Source organism: Chiloscyllium plagiosum, unplaced genomic scaffold, assembly GCF_037043375.1.
Source record: "Chiloscyllium plagiosum isolate Xiang-an unplaced genomic scaffold, Cpla_swu_hap1 HiC_scaffold_1, whole genome shotgun sequence".
Taxonomy (NCBI): domain Eukaryota; kingdom Metazoa; phylum Chordata; class Chondrichthyes; order Orectolobiformes; family Hemiscylliidae; genus Chiloscyllium; species Chiloscyllium plagiosum.
This window is the reverse complement of record NW_028270139.1, coordinates 109,326,037-109,349,565: the sequence shown is the minus strand read 5'-3', so window position 1 is coordinate 109,349,565 and position 23,529 is coordinate 109,326,037. Positions and strand designations below refer to the sequence as shown.

The 23,529-nt window shown below is 40.5% G+C and overlaps 1 protein-coding gene across 5 annotated transcripts; it reads left to right on the top strand.

Moving 5' to 3' along the window:
* Nucleotides 1-7,830: 7,830 nt before the first annotated feature.
* LOC122548405 (adenosine 5'-monophosphoramidase HINT2) lies at nucleotides 7,831-18,968 on the top strand. Of its 5 annotated transcripts, none has more exons than XM_043687016.2 (5): nucleotides 7,853-8,060; nucleotides 11,452-11,607; nucleotides 12,771-12,875; nucleotides 14,514-14,586; nucleotides 18,749-18,968. In XM_043687016.2, the coding sequence occupies exons 1-5, from the start codon at nucleotides 7,953-7,955 to the stop codon at nucleotides 18,838-18,840; spliced, it is 534 nt and encodes a 177-aa protein (XP_043542951.2). In that variant the 5' UTR covers nucleotides 7,853-7,952; the 3' UTR covers nucleotides 18,841-18,968. The 5 variants fall into 5 exon arrangements, with proteins under 5 accessions (XP_043542968.2, XP_043542951.2, XP_043542975.2 ...); XM_043687040.2 differs by lacking the exon at nucleotides 7,853-8,060 and adding an exon at nucleotides 8,180-8,307; XM_043687049.2 differs by lacking the exon at nucleotides 7,853-8,060 and adding an exon at nucleotides 8,314-8,450.
* The last annotated feature ends 4,561 nt before the right edge of the window (nucleotides 18,969-23,529 follow it).

Here is a 23,529-nt window from a genome sequence, read left to right as displayed (position 1 = left end):
CCTTAAAGGCACACTGAGTAACAAGCACTATAAGGAAGGAAATGTTTTGGGTTGGAAGATAGACTCGAGAGAACAGGCAGTCTCAGGATTACCTTATTTTAAACAGTGTGAACTCGTACTTTTTTTTGTGTGGTACATCATGCAGTACAGGCCCTTCCCAGTGTTAAAAAAAAATACAGAATGGTGAGGCATTTTGGCTCTTTATATATAGAGAAGTTACATTATTTTGCTCAAGCTAACAAAATTGAATCAGATATAGTTGCCCTTGCATTCCTAAGGATCATGGGGAGCACAACTTTTAACCTCCTGAGAAGTCTGATACAGCCAAAAAAGTTGTGTTAAAAAAGCTCTGAATAGTAGGAATCCTACAAATTCATTTTTCACCAAAACCAGCAGTGACTGTTGATGGGTTCAGAATCCTGAGACACAACCAGTACAATCTGTCTTCAGTTCATAGAAATTTTAAAGATGTTGGCAGGAATTTTGGAATTTGGAGACAACCGATGCTATCAGAGATAGTCTTGATGGAACTTGCAGCCAAGGAAGCTCAACAGCTAAGCTTGAGCAGAGAGTTCACAAAATGGTGGCTGAAAGAAGAGAACCAATACAGACTCAAAGCTGCCATCAGTATGGAACAACAGTCACAGCAGGAAATTACTGATGTTGGGAAGCTGTATGTCGAATGTGTAGAAAGAAGGGCATGTTGAATTAGCATGTTTGAAGAAGAAACTTAACATCCAAGTGCAGAAACTTGAGTAGACTAGTACAAAAAGGGCATGGGAAAAGCCCACCCACTCAATCTGAAGAGGAGCTTCCGATACTGGGTCACTCCCTTAGTAAATATCAAACTTGTAAAAAATGGTGGTAGATATGAGCAGAATTTTCATTGAATTAAAACAAAATTCCTTAAAAATTAAAAGTTTTTTTAATCCACTTGTTCAAGGATGTTACTACACAGCTCTGGAACAGGTGGGACTTGAGCCCTGGCCTTTCGGTCTAGGATGAGGGGCACTACCACTGAGCCACAAGTGGGCCCATATTTTTATTAATCCGTCAATGTATCAGAAGCATCTGAGTCATATTGTGCTGCAACCCTCAAAACATGTATTAAGAATGTGCACAACCGAAGTGATGCCTTTAAGGAATTGTATCAATGAGAATGTTTGGTTACCCTGAACACTTCTTAACACACTACCAAAGGAAAATTTCCAGTTTTATTAGGAAGAAAATCAAACTCATTGGGCTTAAGTAAATTGCTTGTCAGATGCAGAGACTGATCTATCAGAAATTCTAAGGAAACATACCATCGTTTTCAATAGGAATATGGGAAAGATCTCTGTCAAATTGAAAATCAAGCAAAATATTGCAAGGCTAGATCAATACTTTCAGCAATCAGACCAAAGATTGAGGCAGAAATCAATTCAAACAAGAAGTATGAGTTGAACCATGATGGTACTTTCCTAAGCCTTACAATTAATCTGCTTGAAAAGATTCGCAATGTCCACTGAATCTGTGACATTGGTAACGCACAATCAAGAGCTCATCTGACAATTGCAGCCTTTTCTATGACCTTCAAGTAAAAGTTTAAGGATGAAGAAGATGATACACCATCATGCAATGTGAAATTTGCAGATCAGATACAGTAGTGCAGTTGTATTAAGGACATCCACAAGCGAAGTGATGCTTATATGGAATTGTATCATTGAGAATGTTCAGTCACACAGTCCAGTCCAGCCTTTAATGCCAAATGAGCAATGAAGCAAAGAAGGATCTGAGATTGAGCTGATTGTTGACAAACTTAAACCAAAGGATACTGGAAGGTATATTTGTACATTGGAAACTAACCAACTAGCGCCTCCTTGAAAGTTAATGCCCTTCCTGTATTTCTCAAACAAGTGCCTTAGAACAAGGAAGCTGATGAAGCTATCACCATTACTCTATGTTGTGAGTTAACTAAGAGAAAGTGAGGATTGCAGATGCTTGAGAGTTAGATGTTGAAAAGTGTGGTGCTGGAAATGCACAGCAGGTCAGTCTGCATCTGAGGAGCAGGAGAGTCGACATTTCGGGCATAAGACATTCATCAGGAATGTTTATGAAGTCTGAGTTCACTAAGCCTGATTCTCCCATCCAGTGAGACAGCGAACTGTGGAGCTTCATCCTGAGGACAACTATGAAGTAAAGCAAGTGGGTTCTATTGCTGAACTATCAATCTGCAATCCAAAACAAGTGGGAGAATATACCTATGATTCAGATCAACAGACCACATATTCCCTTAAAGTGAAAGAAAAGCCAATGGCTTTCACAAAATCCTTGAGAGAGAGAGAATTCTTGGTCCAAGTGACAAATATGAATTATTGAATGCTGAAAAATCACTGTTTTACAGCACATGACCTCAATAAAAGTGATGCTGCATTTATACAGTATATTTGTCTCATAGGCACTAGAGAGCAAGTGCTAGGGTCATGATCCAAGATCTGAAAATGTAATCACAAGAGCACAGGGATTAAAGAAGGTGAAAATGGATGTTTTGAATGCATACTCTCACAAATGTATTGATGAATGTTATTGGACTGTAAATAGGCTGTTAGTGGCAGGCAATGAATGATTTGAGAAACCTACATAGTTTTTCTGTACAAGTGCTGACGTTTGGGCTCTGACAAGTGATGCTCCACAGGTTTTCATTTCAGTTCAATTTAACTTGCTGTGGAGAATAGCAGTGGAGGTCACACTCTTTCCTGCAGAAAGAGAACATTATAGAAGTTATCCTGAGCAATTATCATGTACCTCCTAATAATTTCATTTGTTACCTGTATTAGTGCAGACCTGACCCCAGCCCACCCTTCAGCCAGAATTTAAAGCTTAGCATAGCACGAAGAGATAAAACTATCCACAAGAATAAATGTAAAATCTTAAAACAGACTGGTGGTACCATTGTTGAAAGGATGAGCATATGTATTCCTTCATTATTGCTGCTCTTAATTGAAAAGTGTTTTTTTTAAAAAGAGTTGATAACCAAAACAAATACTTTGATTGAACCGTGGGTAGATCAGGATTACACTATTCAAGCTTGCTGTACCACCCAGTTGATCGTCCAGTTAGAGAGTCATAGAATCATAGAGATGTACAGCATGAAAACAGACCCTTCTGTCCAATCCGTCCATGCCAACCAGATATCCCAACCCAATCTAGTCCCACCTGCCAGCACCCGGCCCATATCCCTCCAAACCCTTCCTATTCATATACCCATCCAAATGCCTCTTAAATGATGCAATTATACCAGCCTCCACCACTTCCTCTGTGAGCTCATTCCATACACGTACCACCCTCTGTGTGAAAAAAATGCCCAGTAGGTCTATTTTATATCTTTTCCCCTCTCACCCTAAACCTATACCCTCTAGTTCTGGACTCCCCGACCCCAGGGAAAAGACCTATTTACTCTATCCATACCCCTCATAATTTTGTAAACCTCTATAAGGTCACCCCTCAGCCTCTGAAACTCCAGGGAAAACAGCCTCAGCCTGTTCAGCCTCTCCCTATAACTCAAATCCTCCAACCCTGGCAACATCCTTGTAAATCTCTTCTGAACCCTTTCAAGTTTCACAACATCTTTCGGATAGGAAGGAGACCAGAATTGCACGCAATATTCCAACAGTGGCCTAACCAATGTCCTGTACAGCCACAACATGACCTCCCAACTTCTGTACTCAATACTCTGACCAATAAAGGAAAGTATACCAAATGCCTTCTTCACTATCCTATATACCTGTGACTCCACTTTCAAGGAACTATGAACCTGCACTTGAAGGTCTCTTTGTTCAGCAACACTCTGTAGGACCTTACCATTAAGTGTATAACTCCTGCTAAGATTTTCTTTCCCAAAATGCAGCACCTTGCATTTATCACTCCATCTGCCACTTCTCAGACCATTGACCCATCTGGTCCAGATCCTGTTGTAATCTGAGGTAACCCTCTTCGCTGTCCACTACACCTCCAATTTTTGGTGCCATCCTAACTGTACCTCTTGTGCTCGCATCCAAATTATTTATGTAAATGACAAAAAATGGAGGGCCTAAGCACCGATCCTTGTGGCACTCCACTGATCACAGGCCTCCAGTTTGAAAAACAATCCTCCACCACCACCCTCTGTTTTCTACCTTTGAGCCAGTTCTGTATCCAAATGGCTAGTTCTTCCTGTATTCCATGAGATCTAACCTTGCTAATCAGTCTCCCATAGGGAACCTTGTTGAACGCCTTACTGAAGTCCATATAGATCACATCTACCGCTCTGCCCTCATCAATCCTCTTTGTTACTTCCTCAAAAAACTCAATCAAATTTGTGAGACATGATTTCCCACACACAAAGCCATGTTGACTATCCCGAATCAGTCCTTGCCTTTCCAAATACATGCACATCCTGTCCCTCAGAATTCCCTCCAACAACGACGTCAAGCTCACTGGTGTATAGTTCCCTGGCTTGTCCTTACCACCCTTCTTAAACGGTGGCACCACGTTAGCCAACCTCCAGTCTTCCAACACCTCACCTGTGACTATTGATGATACAAATATCTCAGCAAGAGGCCCAGCAATCACTTCTCTAGCTTCCCATGGAGTTCAAGGGTACACCTGATCAGGTCACTGGGATTTATCCACCTTTATCCGTTTCAAGACATCCAGCACATCCTCCTCTGTAATATGGACATTTTGCAAGATGTCACCTTCTATCCCTGCAGTCTATATCTTATATATCCTTTTCCACAGTAAACACTGATGCAAAATACTCACTTAGTATCTCCCCCATTTTCTGCGGTTCCACACAAAGGCCGCCTTGCTGATCTTTGAGGAACCCTGTTCTCTCCCTAGTTACCCTTTTGTCCTTAATGTATTTGTAAAAACTCTTTGGATTCTCCTTAATTCTATTTTCCAAAGCTATCTTATGTCCCCTTTTTGCCCTCCTGATTTCCCTCTTAAGCATACTCCTACTTCATTTATACTCTTCTAAGGATTCACTCGATCTATCCTGTCTATACCTTACATATGCTTCCTTCTTTTTTTTAACCAAACCCTCAATTTCTTCATTCATCCAGCATTTCCTATACCTACCAGCCTTTCCTTTCATCCTAACAGGAACATACTTTCTCTGGCTTCTCGTTGTCTCATTTGTGAAGGCTTCCCATTTTCCAGCCGTCTCTTTTCCTGCGAACATCTGCCCCCAATCAGCTTTCGAAAGTTCTTGCCTAATACTGTCAAAATTGGCCTTTCTCCAATTTAGAACTTTTAGATCTGGTCTATCCTTTTCCATCATTATTTTAAATCTAATAGAATTATGGTCGCTGGCCCCAAAGTCCTCCCCGACTGACGCCTCAGTCACCTGCCCTGCCTTATTTCCAAAGAGGTTTTGCACCTTCTCTAGTAGGTACATCCACATACTGAATCAGAAAATTGTCTTGTATGCATTTAACAAATTCCTCTCCATCTAAACCCTTAACACTATGGCAGTCCCAGTCGATGTTTGGAAAGTTAAAATCATAGGAGAAAGTGAGGACTGCAGATGCTGGAGATCAGAGCTGAAAATGTGTTGCTGGAAAAGCACAGCAGGTCAGGCAGCATCCAAGGAGCAGGAGAATCGACGTTTCGGGCATGAGCCCTTCTTCAGGAAAATCATAACCGCCTTATTATTCTTACAGATAGCTGAGATCTCCTTACAAGTTTATTTCTCAATTTCCCTCTGACTATTAGGAGGTCTATAATACAATCCCAATAAGGTGATCATCCCTTTCTTATTTCTCAGTTCCACCCAAATAACTTCCCTGGATGTATTTCCAGGCATATTCTCCCTCAGCACAGCTATAATGCTATCCCTTATCAAAAATGCCACCCCCTCTTCCTTTCTTGCCTCCCTTTCTATCCTTCTTGTAGCATTTGTATCCTGGAACATTAAGCTGCCAGTCCTGCTCATCCCTGAGCCATGTTTTTGTAATTGTTATGATATCCCAGTCCCATGTTCCTAACCATGCCCTGAGTTCATCTGCCTTCCCTGTTTGGCCCCTTGCATTGAAATAAATGCAATTTAATTTATTAGTCCTACCTTGTCCCTGCCTACCCTGATGGTTTGACTCACTTCTGTTCTCAACTGTACCTGTCTCAGATTGATCTCTTTCCTCACGATCTTCCTGGGTGACCCCCCCCCCCACCTTACTAGTTTAAATCCTCCCGAGCAGCTCTAGCAAATTTTCCTGCCAGTATATTAGTCCCCTTTCAATTTAGATGCAATCTGTCCTTCTTGTACAGGCCACTTCTACCCCAAAAGAAATTCCAATGATCCAAAAGTGTCAATCTTTCTCCCATATACCAGCTCCTCAGCCATGCATTCATCTGCTCTATCCTCCTATTCCTGCCCTCACTAGCTTGTAGCACTGGGAGTAATCCAGATATTACTACTCTCGAGGACCTACTTTTTAAATTTCTGCCTTTCTCCCTATAACCTCCCTTCAGAATCTCAACCTTTTTCCTTCCTATATTGTTGGTTCCAATGTGGACAATGACTTCTTGCTGGCCGCTGGCCCCTATCCCCTGTGAGAACATTCTGAACTCTCGCTGAGACATCCTTGCCTTGGGAGGTAAAGGTTCAGGTAGACCAGTGGCCTGTTGAGCATGCTCTGCCATTCAGTACAATTACAGCTGAGCGTGATTTCAACTTTACTTTCCTGCCTTCAATTCTACCTTTCTGCACTGTATAAAAAAGAATGCTACAAGGAAGAAGTAATGATTTGAAGGTTTTCTATATTTTCTCTTTTGTCTCCTGTAAGTTAAAACGCCCTCTGGGGCTCTCTAAAGAGATTTTTTTTCCAGTTATGAATCAAGATGATTAACTGCAATAGCAGTATAAGACTTTTGGAACTACTGTCAAACATGGCAAAAACCAAGTTGTACTCTGTGTCTTTTGTTTGGGAGAAATGCAGCAAGTCTTTTTCAAATGTACAGCATAAAGCTGCAAGACTGGTCATGGCAATTTTAGGGTCCTACTGGCAGCAACCTAAGCAATCATACGTGGCATCACAGACCAAAGCTATTTTCATTTGACATCCATTTTTGGAACTGACTGTATAGAAAGTTAAGGGGGGCTACTTAAACTGTTGTTAAAGAGAGCGTGGACATGAATGGCGGAATGGCCTCCTTATTTGCTGTACTGTTCTATAATTATTTTATTAATACTTGTAAAATACATTTTCACTCAGCAATATTTTAGCAATTGAAGTGTCTCAAAATACAGGTAACCCACACATCTGTGCTATTCTTTTTGCAAAGAATAAACTTTATTCATATATCTAACTAAACAATTCAAGTCAGACATTACAAAACATCGAACAAAAAAATCGCATTTCTCAAATGAGCACTATGTAATCTTAGATGCCTCAATTCAAATGCAAAATTGGAAGATTTACCAAATATGAAAATAAACTATATACAGGACAATATAAGCTAAAAACGGTTTTTAAAAAGTCCGTTGGTACATGATGGCACAAAGAATAACTGGCGACTTTTCGCTACAATTGCTTCTGCAGCTGTTGGCTATGCTACAGTGCATCGGCCAGCATGTGGTCCTGAACTTTAGAATGTGCCAGTCTGTAAAACTCAGTTCAGGACAACTAGGTAGACCAAAGTGTTTCAGCCAAACTTAAGTGTTTTTCAGAAGGTTAATGGCCATCCGTGCCCAGGCATATTTGTGCTATATTATTGAGGGGCGGGGGCACTTTAAAATCGGTTTTGTTCCGATCTACTTCACCTTCCTGGTCGTAAAATAGGAGTCCCTGCTACAGCTCACTCACTGTTTCAAACCACATGGTTAGAGCTAACCAACCAGAGGCTGTAATACAGAATATATTGTTGTTGTTGTTATTGAGAGGAAAGCATCTGAGTGCAGGGAGCCTGAGCTTTAACCTGTGTGAGAGACGATGAGCAGACTGTTAGCATTGAGGCTGCCCAGGCGCTTTTCAGAGCCGGACTTTGTGTGTGTGAGGCGGGCGCTGCTGGAGAGAGGACTCGGCGGCGGCTGGAAGCAGGTACGGAACAAAGGCCTCGTGTTTACAAAAAAGGGGCGGCTTTGATTGACAGCTACTCCGACCACTCACCAGTCAAACAGAGCTGTCCATCACAGTGCGGGGGCCAATGAGAATGCAGCGTTTCCTCCTTCTCCAGGGGTGCAATGGACTGCAGCTCAGATTTTAACATCCTGAAGCCGAGGGGAAGCAGAGCTCATTGCTGACCTGAGTTCCTTCCCAGTGGATAGGCACCTGCTGATTGTTATTTGTGAGCAGAAATTCAATGTCAGTCGGGGTGGTTTCATTTTTGATGCTCAAGTCGAAATCAAACCTTCAGAGGGTAGACGGTGACTGAACAGACGTTGGAAACAGAACTTGCAACGAAACTAAAACAAAGCATAAAGTTAACAGGTTGGGCAGCACTTGAGGGGAGAGAAATACAGTTCACATTTTGAGTCCAGTATGATTTGGAGATACCGGTGTTGGACTGGGGTGTACAAAGTTAAATATCACACAACACCAGGTTATAGTCCAACAGGTTTAATTGGAAGCACACTAGCTTTCGGAGCGACGCTCCTTCATCAGGTGATTGTGGAGGGCTCGATCGTAACACAGAATTTATAGCAAAAATTTGCAGTGTGATGTAACTGAAATTATACATTGAAAAATTTGATTGTCTGTTAAGCCTTTCATCTGTTAGAATACAGTGATAGTTTCACTTCTTTCATGTGTAAATCGCAAAACCCTTTTTTGTAAAGTTGCATTCTCGGGTTAGCTGTTAACAATGGTGATAGCTAGACAATATGTTGAAGGTGTTAGCCCCCTGTGTTCTCTATGACCTGATGTTTAGATTGATTCTAATCTAAAAAGTGAGATAACAGAGTTTTACATAAATTCATGCAGATTTTGAGTTCAGAGTTCTACATCAATGTATGCAGTTTTTGAGCAAAGTGCAATGTAACTCTGCAAGTACAAATTCACCACACAAAATATGTGTGCATGTGAGTCTTTGTCTGTCTGTGTGTGTGTGTCTGTCTGGGGTGGGGGTTGTGAGTGTGAGAAAGTGTGTGTGTGTAGTGAGTGCAGAGTGTCTTAAGCCTGTGAGGGGGTGCATGTGTGGGAGTGTGTGTGTGTCTATAAGGGTGTGTGTGGGTGTCTGTGTGCGCGTCTGTGTGTACCTGTGTCCGTGTGTATGTGAGAGTGTGTGTGTGTAGCAATATGTGTGTGTTTAGTGCAAATGGTGATCACCTGTAATGTGACATGAACCCAAGGTCCTGGTTGAGGCCCTCCCTATGGGTACCGAACTTAGCTATCAGCCTCTGCTCGGCCACTTTCCTTTGCTGCCTGTCCCGAAGTCCACCTTGGAGGATGGTCACCCGAAGGTCCGAGACTGAATGTCCTGGACCACACATGCACCCCCTCACAGGCTTAAGACACTCTGCACTCACTACACACACACACTTTCTCACACTCACAACCCCCACCTCAGTCAGACACACACACACAGACAGACAAAGACCCACATGCACACATATTTTGTGTGGTGAATTTGTACCTGCAGAGTTACATTGCACTTTGCTCAAAAACTGCATACATTCATGTAGAACTCTGAACTCAAAAACTGCATGAATTTATGTAAAACTCTGATTCTAATCTAAAAAGTGAGATAACAATCTAAACATCAGGTTATAGACAGAGGACACAGGGGGTTAACACCTTCAACATATTGTCTAGCTATCACCATTGTTCACAGCTAACCCGAGAATGCAACTTTTAAAAAAAAAGGTTTTGTGATTTACACCTGAAAGAAGTGAAAGTATCACTGTATTCTAACAGATGAAAGGCTTAACAGACAATCAATTTTTCAATGTATAATTTCAGTTACATCACACTGCAAATTTTTGCTATAAATTCTGTGTTACGATCGAGCCCTCCATGAAGGAGCGTCGCTCCGAAAGCTAGTGTGCTTCCAATTAAACCTGTTGGACTATAACCTGGTGTTGTGTGATTTTTAACTGAGTCCAGTATGGCTGCTTCAGAATTGAAAGAAGCTGGAAAATTGTGGTTTCAGGGCGGTGACGTTGTGCTAGATGCTGCTGCTCGCAAGTTCTAGGTGTGAGAAACAGAACTCACTCATAAATCAGCCTTGGAAACAAGAACAATTTATTACAGCCTTGTAAATACCGGACGCTTCTGCAATCAAGCAGAAATGCCCGTGAAAACAGAGCATGTAAGCAATCTTATTCATTTACAAGTTGCGGAATCATGCCTCCCTTTTCCCATCTTATCATAAGCCGATTACCTCACTTGTTTTTTTCTCTCTCAGTTATTTTCTTATCTGGCCATCCTGCTGTCCTTGTATGTCTGCATTCTTTGTTCCTTGTTTATTACAGCTTGTTCTTTTATCTAGTTTCTCTTATACTATAAGCTTTATTGTGAAATGCCCCTGCTGCTTCTTTTTGTGGTCAACTACAACACTTTAAAGTTATTTCCTAGCTTAAAAGTATTTTCTTTAAAAGACCCTCTATATTCATTAAACTGTTAGCCATAAGTATGCTACATGCTACAAGAATTCCGTGACTGTTTGTATAATGTCCCCCCCCCACCTGCAGAAACTACATTTCTAACCTCCCACATAGGTTTCTTCAACTGAATGTTTTGTCCCAGCTACTGAATCTGCTCCTCCTTGGTAACTGTTCAAGGCTGATCCAATTTATAAATAACCTTAGTTTTGTATCAGACCTCAAGATGACCTTCCAATCACTCATGTTATTAAGATTGTGTATTCAACACATAGAAAAGTACAGCACACAGAACAGGCCCTTTGGCCTACGATGTGTGCTGAGGTTTAATCCTAATGTAAAATATAATAACTCAACCTGCACACCCCTTGACTCACCACATGATCCAGTTCAATCATTGCTTCAGCTCAGGTGCTGATAATATCCTCAACTACTTTTTTTTTTCATCCATTCATTCATTCATTCATTCATTCATTCATTCATTCATGGGATCAGGGTGTAACTGACTGGCCCAGTGTTTATTGCCTATCCATTACTCACCTTTGAGACTTTCTTCCCGTTGTCTTGACTATTCCAACATATTCTTGGCTGGCCTTCCCCACTCTTATCCTGTATAACTTGAGGTCATTCAAACCTCTGCTGCCATGTCCTAACTCCCATCAAGACCCATTTACCCATCCACCACTCCTGTGCTCACTGACCTTCATCAGCTCCCTGTTAAGCAACACCCAGGTTCTGAAGAACAAGAATAAAATAATAATAGCACCCATGAAAACTGCAAATGTTAAACCATGGAATGAATATTGTGGGGAAGCTGTCGGCAAAGATTACACACAGAGTGACTGCAGCAATGTATACATACTAAACTCTGACTTCTCTTTCAATTTTAGAAAGACTGTTGTTTATCTAAAATCAATGGCATGGATGTTCCCAAAGCAACATTGGCTGACTATGCAAATAGGAAATACGGAAACCAGCCACCTTCATTATTCTCAAAAATTATTGATAAGTCACTTCCAGCTGACATTATATATGAAGATGATCAGGTATATTTACTCTACTGAATGCCATTTCACTTGTAATAAAAGCCTCCTGGAGTGGACTTCTTTCCACAAATTATGGATGTTTTATAATACAAAGGAAGTTGTCTTGTGAAATTTTCAGGATGTCCCAGTGAATCACTTTACAATTGAGTCCTTTCTATGTAGACAAATTGGTGAATTAAATGTCATAGGTAATTAGAGAATGCTGGAAATGCTCCACAAGCCTGACAACATCTGTGAAAACAAAATGAAGATTAACTGGTTGAATATTGCTAATAATGTGCCGATCCTGTTATCAGGATCATCTTTGTTGGGGTCTCAAATCGACTGTTGAGAAATCTGATATAATCTTCCTGGAGGCAGACAGTTAGCAATTCACTTCCAAGAACCCAGTCTAATTTGAGATTCCAGCAGTGAGAATTCCAAGCAGTCTGCCCTCTGTGGAGGACTGTCTTTGCAGTGTGGGTAATGCTTGGTCAGGACCAGCAACTTCAGTGAGACGGAAGCAGCAACTAATTGAGCAGGGCAAGAGTTAGGAAACACAACAGTCTCTGTGAAGTGGTTGCTGCTTGGGATTAGTTCCTTTTAATAAATTACTGATGGCAAAAAAATATGAATCCTCAGTTGGGTCAGAGCTTGGACCTACTGTGAACCATCCACTTCTGTGCTCCTGACACAGCATAGGTCATGTCTAATGCTGGAAATGTGCAAACCCCACACAGACAGTGGCCTGAGGTGGAAAATCGAACCCAGGTCATTGGTGCTGTGAGATAGCAGTGCTAACCACTGAGCCACTGTGCCACCCTAGAAGCACATCAGCAGGATTGGCAGATCATTGTCATGAAACTATATTTCTGTGCACAACTACCTCACCAGCCGAGTATTGCTAGCATTTGCAGATTGTATTTCAGATCACTAGCATTTGCAGTGTTTTGTTTTCACCTAGAGTTATTACTGTGGGTACTGTACTCCTTATTCCATTGTGATAAATTATTTCACTGTGTTAGAATCAAACTATTTTGATCATGTAAGAAAACAAGTGCTTAAGCTTTCTTCCCCCTTAGGACCAAAAGGTGGGGAAGAGGAACTTGATTTTAAATTGCCCCTTTATTTTTCTTGATGTTGATTTTTATGCTACTGTTTGTTGACTTTGTTCTTCTCTACAGTGCCTGTCTTTCAGAGATGTAAATCCTCAGGCTCCAGTTCATTTCCTTGTGATACCCAAAATCCCTATCCCACGAATCAGTGAGGTAGCAGATGATGACAAAGAGGTAGGGAAAGATGGTTAATATATGTAGAATATAATACTGTTACGGTTTGTTGATAAGTGGAAACATTTCAGACCAGAACAGTTTGATCCCTGATCTGTGCTGCACTAGCTTATCTCTACAAAAGCTGGTACACTTGGCCTTAAAGTGAGTCTGTGTAGGAATAATTGGCTAGGGTTTCTATTTCCAGAATTACCCATCAAATTCAGATACCTGCATGATCCCAGTGAGGACTACTGCAAGGTTGAATATTGAGAGGCATCCACCAAGCTTACGTTTGTGCTTACAATGTATACTGCAGTTGAACAGGTTGTGATAGGCCTGCAGACACTCAACCGAGGATTACACATGAAGAATTGGGCACGGTAATGGAAGGTTTCTTATGCCTATCTGAAGTTATTGTAGCACATTTCAGAAGGGCAGAACGTGAGAACTGTTGCCAACAATGTAATTAATTGTAAATGTTGTTTCAGCTGTACTTTGTGATAGCCAAAAGGAATGGTTTACGTAAGCACAGAAATCTTGTGATTGTTTTCAAGTACCTACTGCCATTAAACATTTGAAAATTGAGTCTCAGTTCACATTAAGTCCTATTTATCAACCTTATGCTCAGTAACCTGTCTTGGCTTTCAGTGTTGCAACCTCTTTGCATTAAATTTCACATAATTATCTTGAAACCTTCCATTTCCTGCGCTCCAAACCCATCCTCTTTCCTACCCCAAACCTTTGAGCCTCCCTTTCACTGCAGCTTTTTCAAGCCCTAATAACTTTTAGAATATCCGGATTCCTCCTGTACATCTTTCAGTTGCCTAGGTGCTAGGCTGTGAAATGTCCATATTAAACTTCTCCGTCTCTCCCTCACTTTTTACCTTCAGGGCACATTGTTGACCAAGCTTTAGGTGATCCATTCGTACATCTCCTTATGTGGCTCAATGTCAAGTTTTGCTTGGTAGCAAAGGACTTTGAAATGTTTTGACAGCTTAACGTGTTGAAAGATTATAGGGAGCTGGCCGATGAATGGACTTGAGGCCAAAATGAGATCAGCCATGGTCGTATTTAAGAGTGGAGCAGGTTCAAAAGGGTGAATTGCCTACTCCTTCTCCTAGTTCTTATGTTCCTAAAGGCATTGTATATTGTTCAAAGTAAAGAGTATTGTCAGAAGTTTGTGTAGGTTTGCTTACAGCAGAAAGGACAGGCTGTAGCAGTGAAATAAATTAGTTATTTTATAGTAATAGAGATGTACAGCACAGAAACAGACCCTTCAGTCCATCTCGTCCATGCCGACCAGATATCCCAACCCAATCTAGTCCCACCTGCCAGCACCCGGCCCATATCCCTCCAAACCCTTCCTATTCATATACCCATCCAGATGCCTTTTAAATGTTGCAATTGTGCTAGCCTCCACTACTTCCTCTGGCAGCACATTCCACACACGTACCACCCTCTGCCTGAAAATGTTGTCCCTTAGGTCTCTTTTATATCTTTCCCCTCTTGCTCTAAACCTATCCCCTCTAGTTCTAGATTCTCCCACCCCAGGGAAAAGACTTTGTCTGTTATCAAATGTTAAAATCTGTATGAATTTAACCAGTGGGCGATGTTTTTCCTATGATATAAAGTTGATTATCCTTGTTGTGCAAACAGCTGTTGGGGCATCTACTGATAGTGGCTAAAAACCTTGCAAAGAAAGAAGGGCTCGCAGACGGGTACAGAATGGGTAAGTCTACTTTATGAATAAATCAAAATGTTTCTTCAAGGAATGGAGGATATAATATTTTTCAAATATCTGATGTAGTAAACTTAATAGTTTTACAGAATTCCATTTTGGCCACAAGATAGGGACAGGTACATAATTTTATCTATTGTTCATTAATCTGTCCAGAAAGTAAGATAAGCTGTTTTAAATGGAAACTGCACCTACAGGCATACACACACACCCCCACAGAAAGATGTAGATCAGTGGCAGCTGGTACAGGCGAGTAGTAAAGGGTACGTTTTGGTAATTAGTGATTTGTTAAAACTGTAAGATTTGTAACACTCAGAAGAACTTGTTGAATTTGTTTTCATTAATGCGTTACCAGCTTTCATGAACATTGCACTTTGTACAGGCAGTCAGTTAGTTATACCTCCTAAAGTATACACAGATAACAAACTGGGAAATTCTCTCTCTCTTTCTCTCTCTCTTCCCTCCTCCCTGCTTATTTTCACCATACTTGTCATTTAGGAGGATATGGGTCAGAATGGCACTCTGTTATTGAGTGTTGATTTTGTGATTCAGTCTATTAAAACATTTACTTTGAAACACTTTCTTGGAAATAAATAACTAATTTTTCTATAAATGCAGAAATTGTATCCTATTCCGTCATTAGCGTTTTAGATTATAAAATTAGAAAATTAAGGTTGTGATTCCTCAGTATGAATAACATCACTGTTGTAAGTGTGGGCTGGATTATACTCTAGGGGCTCTCGCGTAAGCATCAAGACCAAGACAGTTTCCTCCTTGCTAGCTCACTCTGCTTTAATATTTTGAGTGGCCGCCATTTAATTAATATAAGGTGGGACTTCCATCTGGCCAATTGGGCTGAAAACAAATTCCACACAGACTCCAATAGAAGAAATAGAGGATATATCGCTGGTGAACAAACGGACCTGCCATAAGTTAAGTGTTAGGGGTTTTCTTTGTTTTACATAAATGTTGGGATTATACGTTCTGAAAATGAAATCCTCGGTGTCCTTGCGTTTAGCATAATGTTATGGGGGCCTTTATCCATCATTATCAGTGTATGGATTGGAGGTAAAAAAAACTTCTGTCTGGGGGCCTCCGGGTCTAGCTTGCTTGGAGGAAGTGAGGGCTTCAGATGCTGGAGTTGATAAAGCGTGGTGCTGCAAAAAGCACAGCAGGTCAGGCTGCATCTGAGGAGCAAGAGAGATGACGTTTTGGGCATAACCCTTCCTCGGAGATAAATACGGGGATGGGACTAGGAAAAAGGTAGATGGGATGGTGAGAGGTAGGCGAAGGTAGGAGGTGATACGGAGGGCAGTTTAAAACAAAGTTCCAAATTACTGTTTGGATTACATTATTAATCCAGTTAGACTGTCTCTTATGCTGACATGTGTTGTATACCCAGAGGTTGTGGATTTATTTTTTTGTTAGCTGTTAACTCACAGATAAATGATATAAGCAAAACAGAACACAGCTTTATGAACAAGTTTTTGCCCCAATATTTCCTTTTCCTTTGAGCGTTTGACTGTATTCCAGGAGCAGTTATCAAGACAACTGACGATAGGATTAGGTTACAATGCAGTGTCCCATTGTTGATATCTGACACATTGTTGTTGATCAGCACGTTATACTGGCTTCTCTTATACATGGACAATAGTGAATGGGTAACAAAGGGCTGATTTAATCTATAAATGTAGATTCCAGCACAAGTCATTTCCTCGAGAAAAGTATTGGAGGGAAACTCCTTTTGGTTCACAAAATGTTACTGGAGAAACAAAGTACAACTAACACAAATGACTTCGCTTCACAGACATGAAATAGATCTAAATAAGAGCGCATGGTGTTAGGGGTAAAGTACTGACATGAATAGTGAACTGGCTGACTGGTAGAGGGAAAAGAGTGAAGATAAAGGGGCCTTTTGCAGATGGCAGCCAGTGACCGGTGGAGTTTCACAGGAGTCTTTGTTGGGACCACAACTCCTCCGATTATACATTAACGATCTGGATGAAGGAATCCAGAACATTGTTGCTAAGTTTGCAGATGACACAAAGATAGCTGGAGGGACAGGTAGTGCAGGAGGCTGCAAAGGACTTGGAAAGACTAGGAGAGTGGGCAAAGAAGTGACAAACAGAATACATTATGGAAAAGTGTCACGTTATGTACTTTGGTTGGAAGGATAGAAGTGTAAACTGTTTTCTAAATGGGGCAAGGCCATTTAGGAACCTGAAGAACAAAGGGACTTGGGACTCCTCCTTCAGGTTTTTCTTAAAGTTAACATGCAGGTTCATTTGGCAGTCAGGAAGGCAAATGAAAAAGTAGCATTCATTTCAAGAGGGCTAGATTACAAGAGCAGAGATGTACTGCTGAGGCTGTATAAAGTTCTAGTCAGACCACATTTAGAATATTGTGAGCAGTTTTGGGCCCCGTATCAAGGAGGGATGCACAGACAGTGGAGGGAGTCTAGAAGAGGTCCCCAAGAATGATTCCAGGATGAAGGGCTTGTCATATAAGGAGCAGTTGAGGACTCTGAGTCTGTACTTAAGCGTTTAGAAGGGTGAGGGGTGGCCCTGATTGAAATTTCCAAAATACTAAGAGGCCAGGATATGGTGGATGTGGAGACAAGGACCCGAAGCGCAACCTTAAAATGAAGGGACAATCCTTTAGAATTGAGATGAGGAATTTCTTCAACCAGAGGGTGGTGAATCTGAACAACTCATTGCCACAGACTGATGCAGAGGCCAAGTAATTGAGGTGTATTTAAGACAGAGAGGTTCTTGATTGGTAAAGAGATCCAAGGTTATGGGGAAAAGGCAGGATAATGGGGTTGAGAAACATATCAGCCACGATCAAATGGCGGAACAGACCTGATAGGTTGAATGCTGAAACTTTATTGCTGGAACAGCACAGCAGGTCAGGCAGCATCTAGGGAACAGAAGATTCGACGTTTCGGGCACATGCCCTTCTTCAGGAATGCCCTTCCTGAAGAAGGGCATGTGCCCGAAACGTCGAATCTTCTGTTCCCTAGATGCTGCCTGACCTGCTGTGCTGTTCCAGCAATAAAGTTTCAGCTTTGATCTCCAGCGTCTGCAGACCTCACTTTCTCCTGATAGGTTGAATGGCCTAGTTCTTCTGTATATTTAAATCATACACTACAATCAATAAGTGTCACTCAATGGGAGGCATGTGCTTTTCAGCCAACCCTCTCCTCCCTCTCCCTCCCCTCCCCACTGATGCCAGATACCTTGATTTGCATCCAAGTGATGGACAACAATGAATATCTCTCTTTCCTGACAATGCTGTTACAAAGCTAGTTTTTTTTTTCTAAAAGGTGTTCCTTTTCTCAAGGGTACTGTGTCCTTGATTTTTTTTTTCTGAGGGGTCATAAAACAGTCCGGGCTCTGAAGTGGCTGGGTGGTACAGAGATGAAAAGGGTATTGGGAGGCCTTTTTGTTTATACCTCAGCAGATGAAACTTTAGGCCACAGCTTTCATGTTTTAGAAGTAACCTGTATAATGAAAGGAGAGTGGTCAGTCCTGGAAACTAAATTCTTGTTAGTTGATTCAGTGCAGCACTGGGCTGTGTGGAAACTCTCTCTCCTTCTGCCCTTCTAACTCGGACCTGTAAGTCTTTATCTCATTTTTGCTCTATTTAAGGGGTTTGTTTACTGGAACTGTTGCATGTATTTTTCGGAACAGCGTAATTAAATCTAGTTTGTGTAGACTGAGTTCTATGGGTATTGCATATTCTGTCTGTTTCATTCTGTAATTTTGTAAATAAATTGTTGTCTGTTTTAACTTACTCTGGGTAATTTTCACTGTACACTTACCAAAACAAATTGCAAAGTTACAGTCTGGGCTGCCTGCTCAAGAATGTTTTGAGTGGTGTAGTCTAGTCCATAACAATGCCAGCAGAGTTTTCTAGGAGGCTTTCAGGAGAGACGTGAATCTCATTTCATTCTAAAGTTCCAGGGTTCATGGATGTCAAAGGCTCATTAATGAGCCTAATAAACATCCGCCACTGAAAGGCAAGATGCTCATATGGGACAGTTTTAATTGAGGGCATTAACCACAATGATGGATGCCTGAAGCATGTGCTGTAGTCATATTTTCCCAACACTACCTTTTTCTTAAAGCAAATTCTTTTTGTTGTTTGTTAGTGATTAACGACGGGAAGAATGGAGCGCAGTCTGTTTACCACCTACACATCCACGTGATTGGAGGACGTCAGATGAGGTGGCCACCTGGTTAGAAGCATATGGGATAGACTGTCTGTCTATCATTGAGTCCTGAATTTGTGTTTCATTCTATTAAAACATTTATTTTGAAACACTTACTTGGAAATAAATAACCAATTTTTCTACAAATGCAGAAATTGTATCCTGCTTTGTCATTATTGAATTCTGGACTATAAAATTTGAAAACTAAGGTTGTGATTCCTCAGTATGTGTAACGTCACTGTTGTAAGTGTGGGCTGGGTTATACTCTGTGGGCTGTAGTGTGAGCATCAAGATCAAGCCAGTTTCCACTTTGCCGGCTTGCTCTGCTTCAAAATTTTGGGTGACTGCCCTTTAATTAATATGAGGTGGGAGGGTTGCACATACAACCCTATCTTCCTCTCTTTACCACTGTCCATCCAGCACATCATAGAAAGGTAGAAGAGAACTCAGACCTCATTCTGGGCCAGCATTTGTTGCTCATCCCAAATGAAAAGGTGGTTTAACAGTTGGTATTGAGCTGTTTTCTTGAACCACTGCATTCGTTTGTTGCAGGTTCAGGGGCACAATCCTTTATCTAAAATTCTCAGGACCAGCTGGTTGTCGGAATTCTGAAATTTTTGAATTTCAGAATAAGTGAGAGTTTGATAGTGAAATTTTAAAAAATCTTACTGGAGGAGCAGACTCACTGAGTAAAACGGGGTCTTGAGACAGAATTGAGGCCTGCTGGTGCTGGGTCACGCCCCCTTCCCCCCCACGTCACATCTGAGTGACATGCAACAAGTGGGTGTCGACTTGGATTAACTGTTTGCACACCAAACAAACTTGTTAATGAAAAAAAAACTTCACAAAAAAGACCTTTGGACTTTGGAGTTTTTCGAATTTTGACATTTCGGATAAAGGATTGTCTACTTGTACAACAACATGTCATTTAAGTGGAAGTTCCAACATATTGACCCAGTGACAGCGATAGAATGGCATAATATATCCAAACCAGGATGGTGGTAGCTTGGAGGGGATCTTGAGGCTGATGGTGTTCTCATGTATCACCTGTCTTTCTAGATGTAGTGATCATGGGTTTGGAAAGTTCTATCTAAGCAGCCTTGGTGAATTTCTGCAGTGCATCTTGCTTCTCTGCTTATCCTTCAAAGTTCTGGATAATCATTTTATTATATCATTCTAATGAGACACTGATTTTATTTCTATCTTTTATCTATCCACTATTTCTCTCAACTGAGCTTTAGTTAAATGTTTCAAATAATCCACCAATAAATTCAAATATTCCGCTTAGAAAAGTCTTCACAATAGTCAAAGCAATTTAAAGATTCCAACCCATGTAATGTACTTCATTGCAACTCCTTTACTTTTGCTAGTACCTTCACTTGTTTGCTCATAAGAACCTCAAATTCAAGGATTTCTGACAAGCTCAAACTTTGTTACAATCCCAACTGGTGTTAATACTGGTCAAGTCAGATCCTTGATTGAAAACTGGATTGATAACCACTAACTTTGAAATTTTTTTAACCGTGGAGCTCTTACTGAACACATTATGAAAGTCTGTAAGACTACTTTTAGTACGAAGAATAAAACATGAAAAAAACATGAACAATAATATACTAGAGCAGTGGTCTCCAACCTTTTTAAGTGTAAGGTCACTTTTGAAATTTATTTACAACCCAGGATCAAATGCTAAGAAATCACTACCACCACCACCTTCCCCCTGATTGATTGATTGTTTACCTCCTTCAGTTAATGAATTTATGAATCAGTACAGCTTCATGTTGAAGGCTCCTTGCAGGAAGCTAAGAGTGTCAAGGACACAGTATATATTCTATGCATAGGCTTCAACATCCATCATCAAGAGTGGCTTGGCAGCATCACTACTGACAAAGCTGATCTTGTCCCAAAACCTGCTAGATTGTATTTGTTGCAGGTGGTGAAGGAACCAATAAGAGGGAAAAATTCAGTTGACTTCTTTCTCGTTATTCTGCACTGTCAATAGGCCACTCAGTAGGAGTGACCACAGCACAGTCCTTATTGAGGTAAAGTTCCCTTTTCATATTTCATTGTATTGTGTGGCATTAACATTGTGTGTGTTGTGTTAGTTTACTAAAAGGGATAGATTTTAAACATTTAAATGATTTGAATGTGAATAAATGAGGTACGGTTAGTAAGTTTGCAGATGAAACCAAAATAAGTGGTGTAGTGGACAGTGAAGAAGGTTATCTCAGAGCACAATAGAACCTTGATGAAATGGACAGATGGCCAAGAAGTGACAGATGTTCTAACTGTGCTGCCTTGGCTATCTCTGGCAGCCAGAGATACCATCATTGAATTCTGTTGCTGGTGACAGTTGTTGCAGCCTCACATCCAGTGGATCAGGTTTTGAAGTAGCAGGGAAACAAGCCAAATCATTCAAAATCAGGCAAGAATTACATACAAACACATTCATAAGCAACAAGAAATAGCCGCAAGTACATTGGTAATTAATGATTCTGCATGCAGTCACAAATACAACTGATGAGAACAATTCATTGATCAATAACTCATGAATAAGTACACTGAGGAACATGGTTAAAATGAAACACATAAACCAATAAATGATCCTTTAAATAGCACAGTACAAGTAAATTGACTATGAACACGCAAGTGCTCACAAAGACATTAGAAATTAATAGTTAGAGCCCAGTCCATTTCAGTGTTGCACAAATTACATTAATAAACAGATAAAGTACATATTAATACATTAACATGATGAATCAACATCTCATCCTTGCCTAGCATCCGATGGCTGTGAAGTTGAGCTTCTGCATCTAATATCTTTTGATGAAAGCTGCATGGCCTCCGAGAATGTGGTGGGCGGAGGGGAGGTGGTGGGTGAGAGGGTTATCATATCCAGAAAGGAGAATTTTAAAAAAAAATTATAAAGCATTTTCAGATGTATTAATGTTTTTATAAGCAAATCTGACCTGTTAGAGATTAAGTATGCAATTGTTGAGATTTATAAGCAGCTGTTAATATATAAAAATATGTATTTTTCTTCAACCGCAACTTATATATCTCAAATCTCATGACTTTTATGCATTTTGCTCATCACTCATGTAGGATAGTTGTTTGGTATTATCGAACTTACATTTGTTGAAAAAAAACCTCATTTTGTTGAAGTTTTCATCTTACACATATCATGACAATACACATGGATTACCAAAGTAAGGGGAAACAACATTTATACTATAAAATATGCTGATTAAATGGACTCTGATTAGTAGATGCATTGCCATGAAGAATGCACCAATTAATGATGACTGACAGTTCACTGCCAAGCTTTGTTAGCACAATTTTTCTGTCTGCAAAGAACAGGGTTCTGTGTATTAATATATGTAGTTTCCAATGTGTGCAGTATGCCAGACCTCAAGCCTGATCTAGTGTTGTGAATTTTGTAAGCAAAAGCTGGTTGGATACGGTCAGTACCTTGCTTGATGTGAACAGCTGAAGGGATTTGTGGTTGACTTGCCAGTCTTTGGGATGTATGGCTTATGCACATAACATTACACTAGCACTGAAATTTGTATACCATGTTATTCATTTGTGTGGTATGGCCTGAGCCAGTCATCATGTAAACTTGATGTTGAAATAGGGTGCATCAAAGCCATCCTGTAATAGCTGTCCTGATCAGATCATCTCTCTCTCTGTTCTACATATTAACCTAACATTTGCTGGGTTAGTTGAAATGAAGTTAATTGAAATTGAATGAAATGTGGAAAAAACATGTTAATCCTAGAGGTAATCTATAGAATGGAAAGGTCACTAGTTTTAAAATATTTCTGTGTTTCGCTGAAGGAATGTGTATATGTTTATTGAGTCATATAACATAAAAAAGACCCTTTGACCCACCATGTCTATGCCACCTAACAAACACTAAACTATACTAATCCCATTTACCTGTACTTAGTCCATAGCATTTGTTTCTTGGCATTTATTTGCTCATCCAGATGCTTCTTAAAGGATGCAAGAGTACTTACCTCTACCACTCTCTCAGGCAACATATTTCTGTTTTCCTCAGACCTCCTGTAAACCACTTATGCATCATCTTAAACTTATTCCCTCTGGTCTTTGACGTGTTTTCCTTTAGGAAGGAATTCTCACGGTATACCCTATCTTTGGCTCTCATAATTTGTATATCTCAATAGATCCTCCCTCAGTCTCCTCTGCTCCAGGGAAGACAGATCCAGCCAATCCAGTCTCTCATCCTGAGATTTTCTTATTCCAGGGAATATCTTGGTGAATCTCCTTTGCACCCTCTCCAGTTCAATCACACCCTTCTGATAATGTGGTGACCAGATCTATTGTAGCTCAATAGAAATTAACTGAACTGTATGATAGTAACTCTGGAAAAGCTGATGTTTTGTTTCAAAACAGAGTGAATAAGATGTCACAATATGGATTATTTACTAGTGATTATCATAGAATTGTGCTGTGTAAATATCATACTGTTGATTAGATGACATTAAAATGCTGAACAACCTGAGCAAGCTCAAGTTGAGGTCAAAGTTTATTAGAGCAAGATGTAATCCTTTTTTGAGGGAGACACAGGCGAGTCCTAATGAGTTAATTTATCATAAAAATCCTGACACATTTCTGATGTTTGCTAGTGATCAAACCCATCATTGCTGGAGATGTGTCGAACTTTAATACACACAGCTTCTTTGTAATGGATGAGTGTA

Coding starts and splice junctions, on each gene's coding strand:
- LOC122548405 (XM_043687016.2), top strand. CDS start 7,953: ATGAGCAGACTGTTAGCATTGAGGCTGCCCAGGCGCTTTTCAGAGCCG. Junction 8,061..11,451: donor TCGGCGGCGGCTGGAAGCAG/GTACGGAACAAA, acceptor TTTCAATTTTAG/AAAGACTGTTGTTTATCTAA. Junction 14,587..18,748: donor CGCAGACGGGTACAGAATGG/GTAAGTCTACTT, acceptor GTTGTTTGTTAG/TGATTAACGACGGGAAGAAT.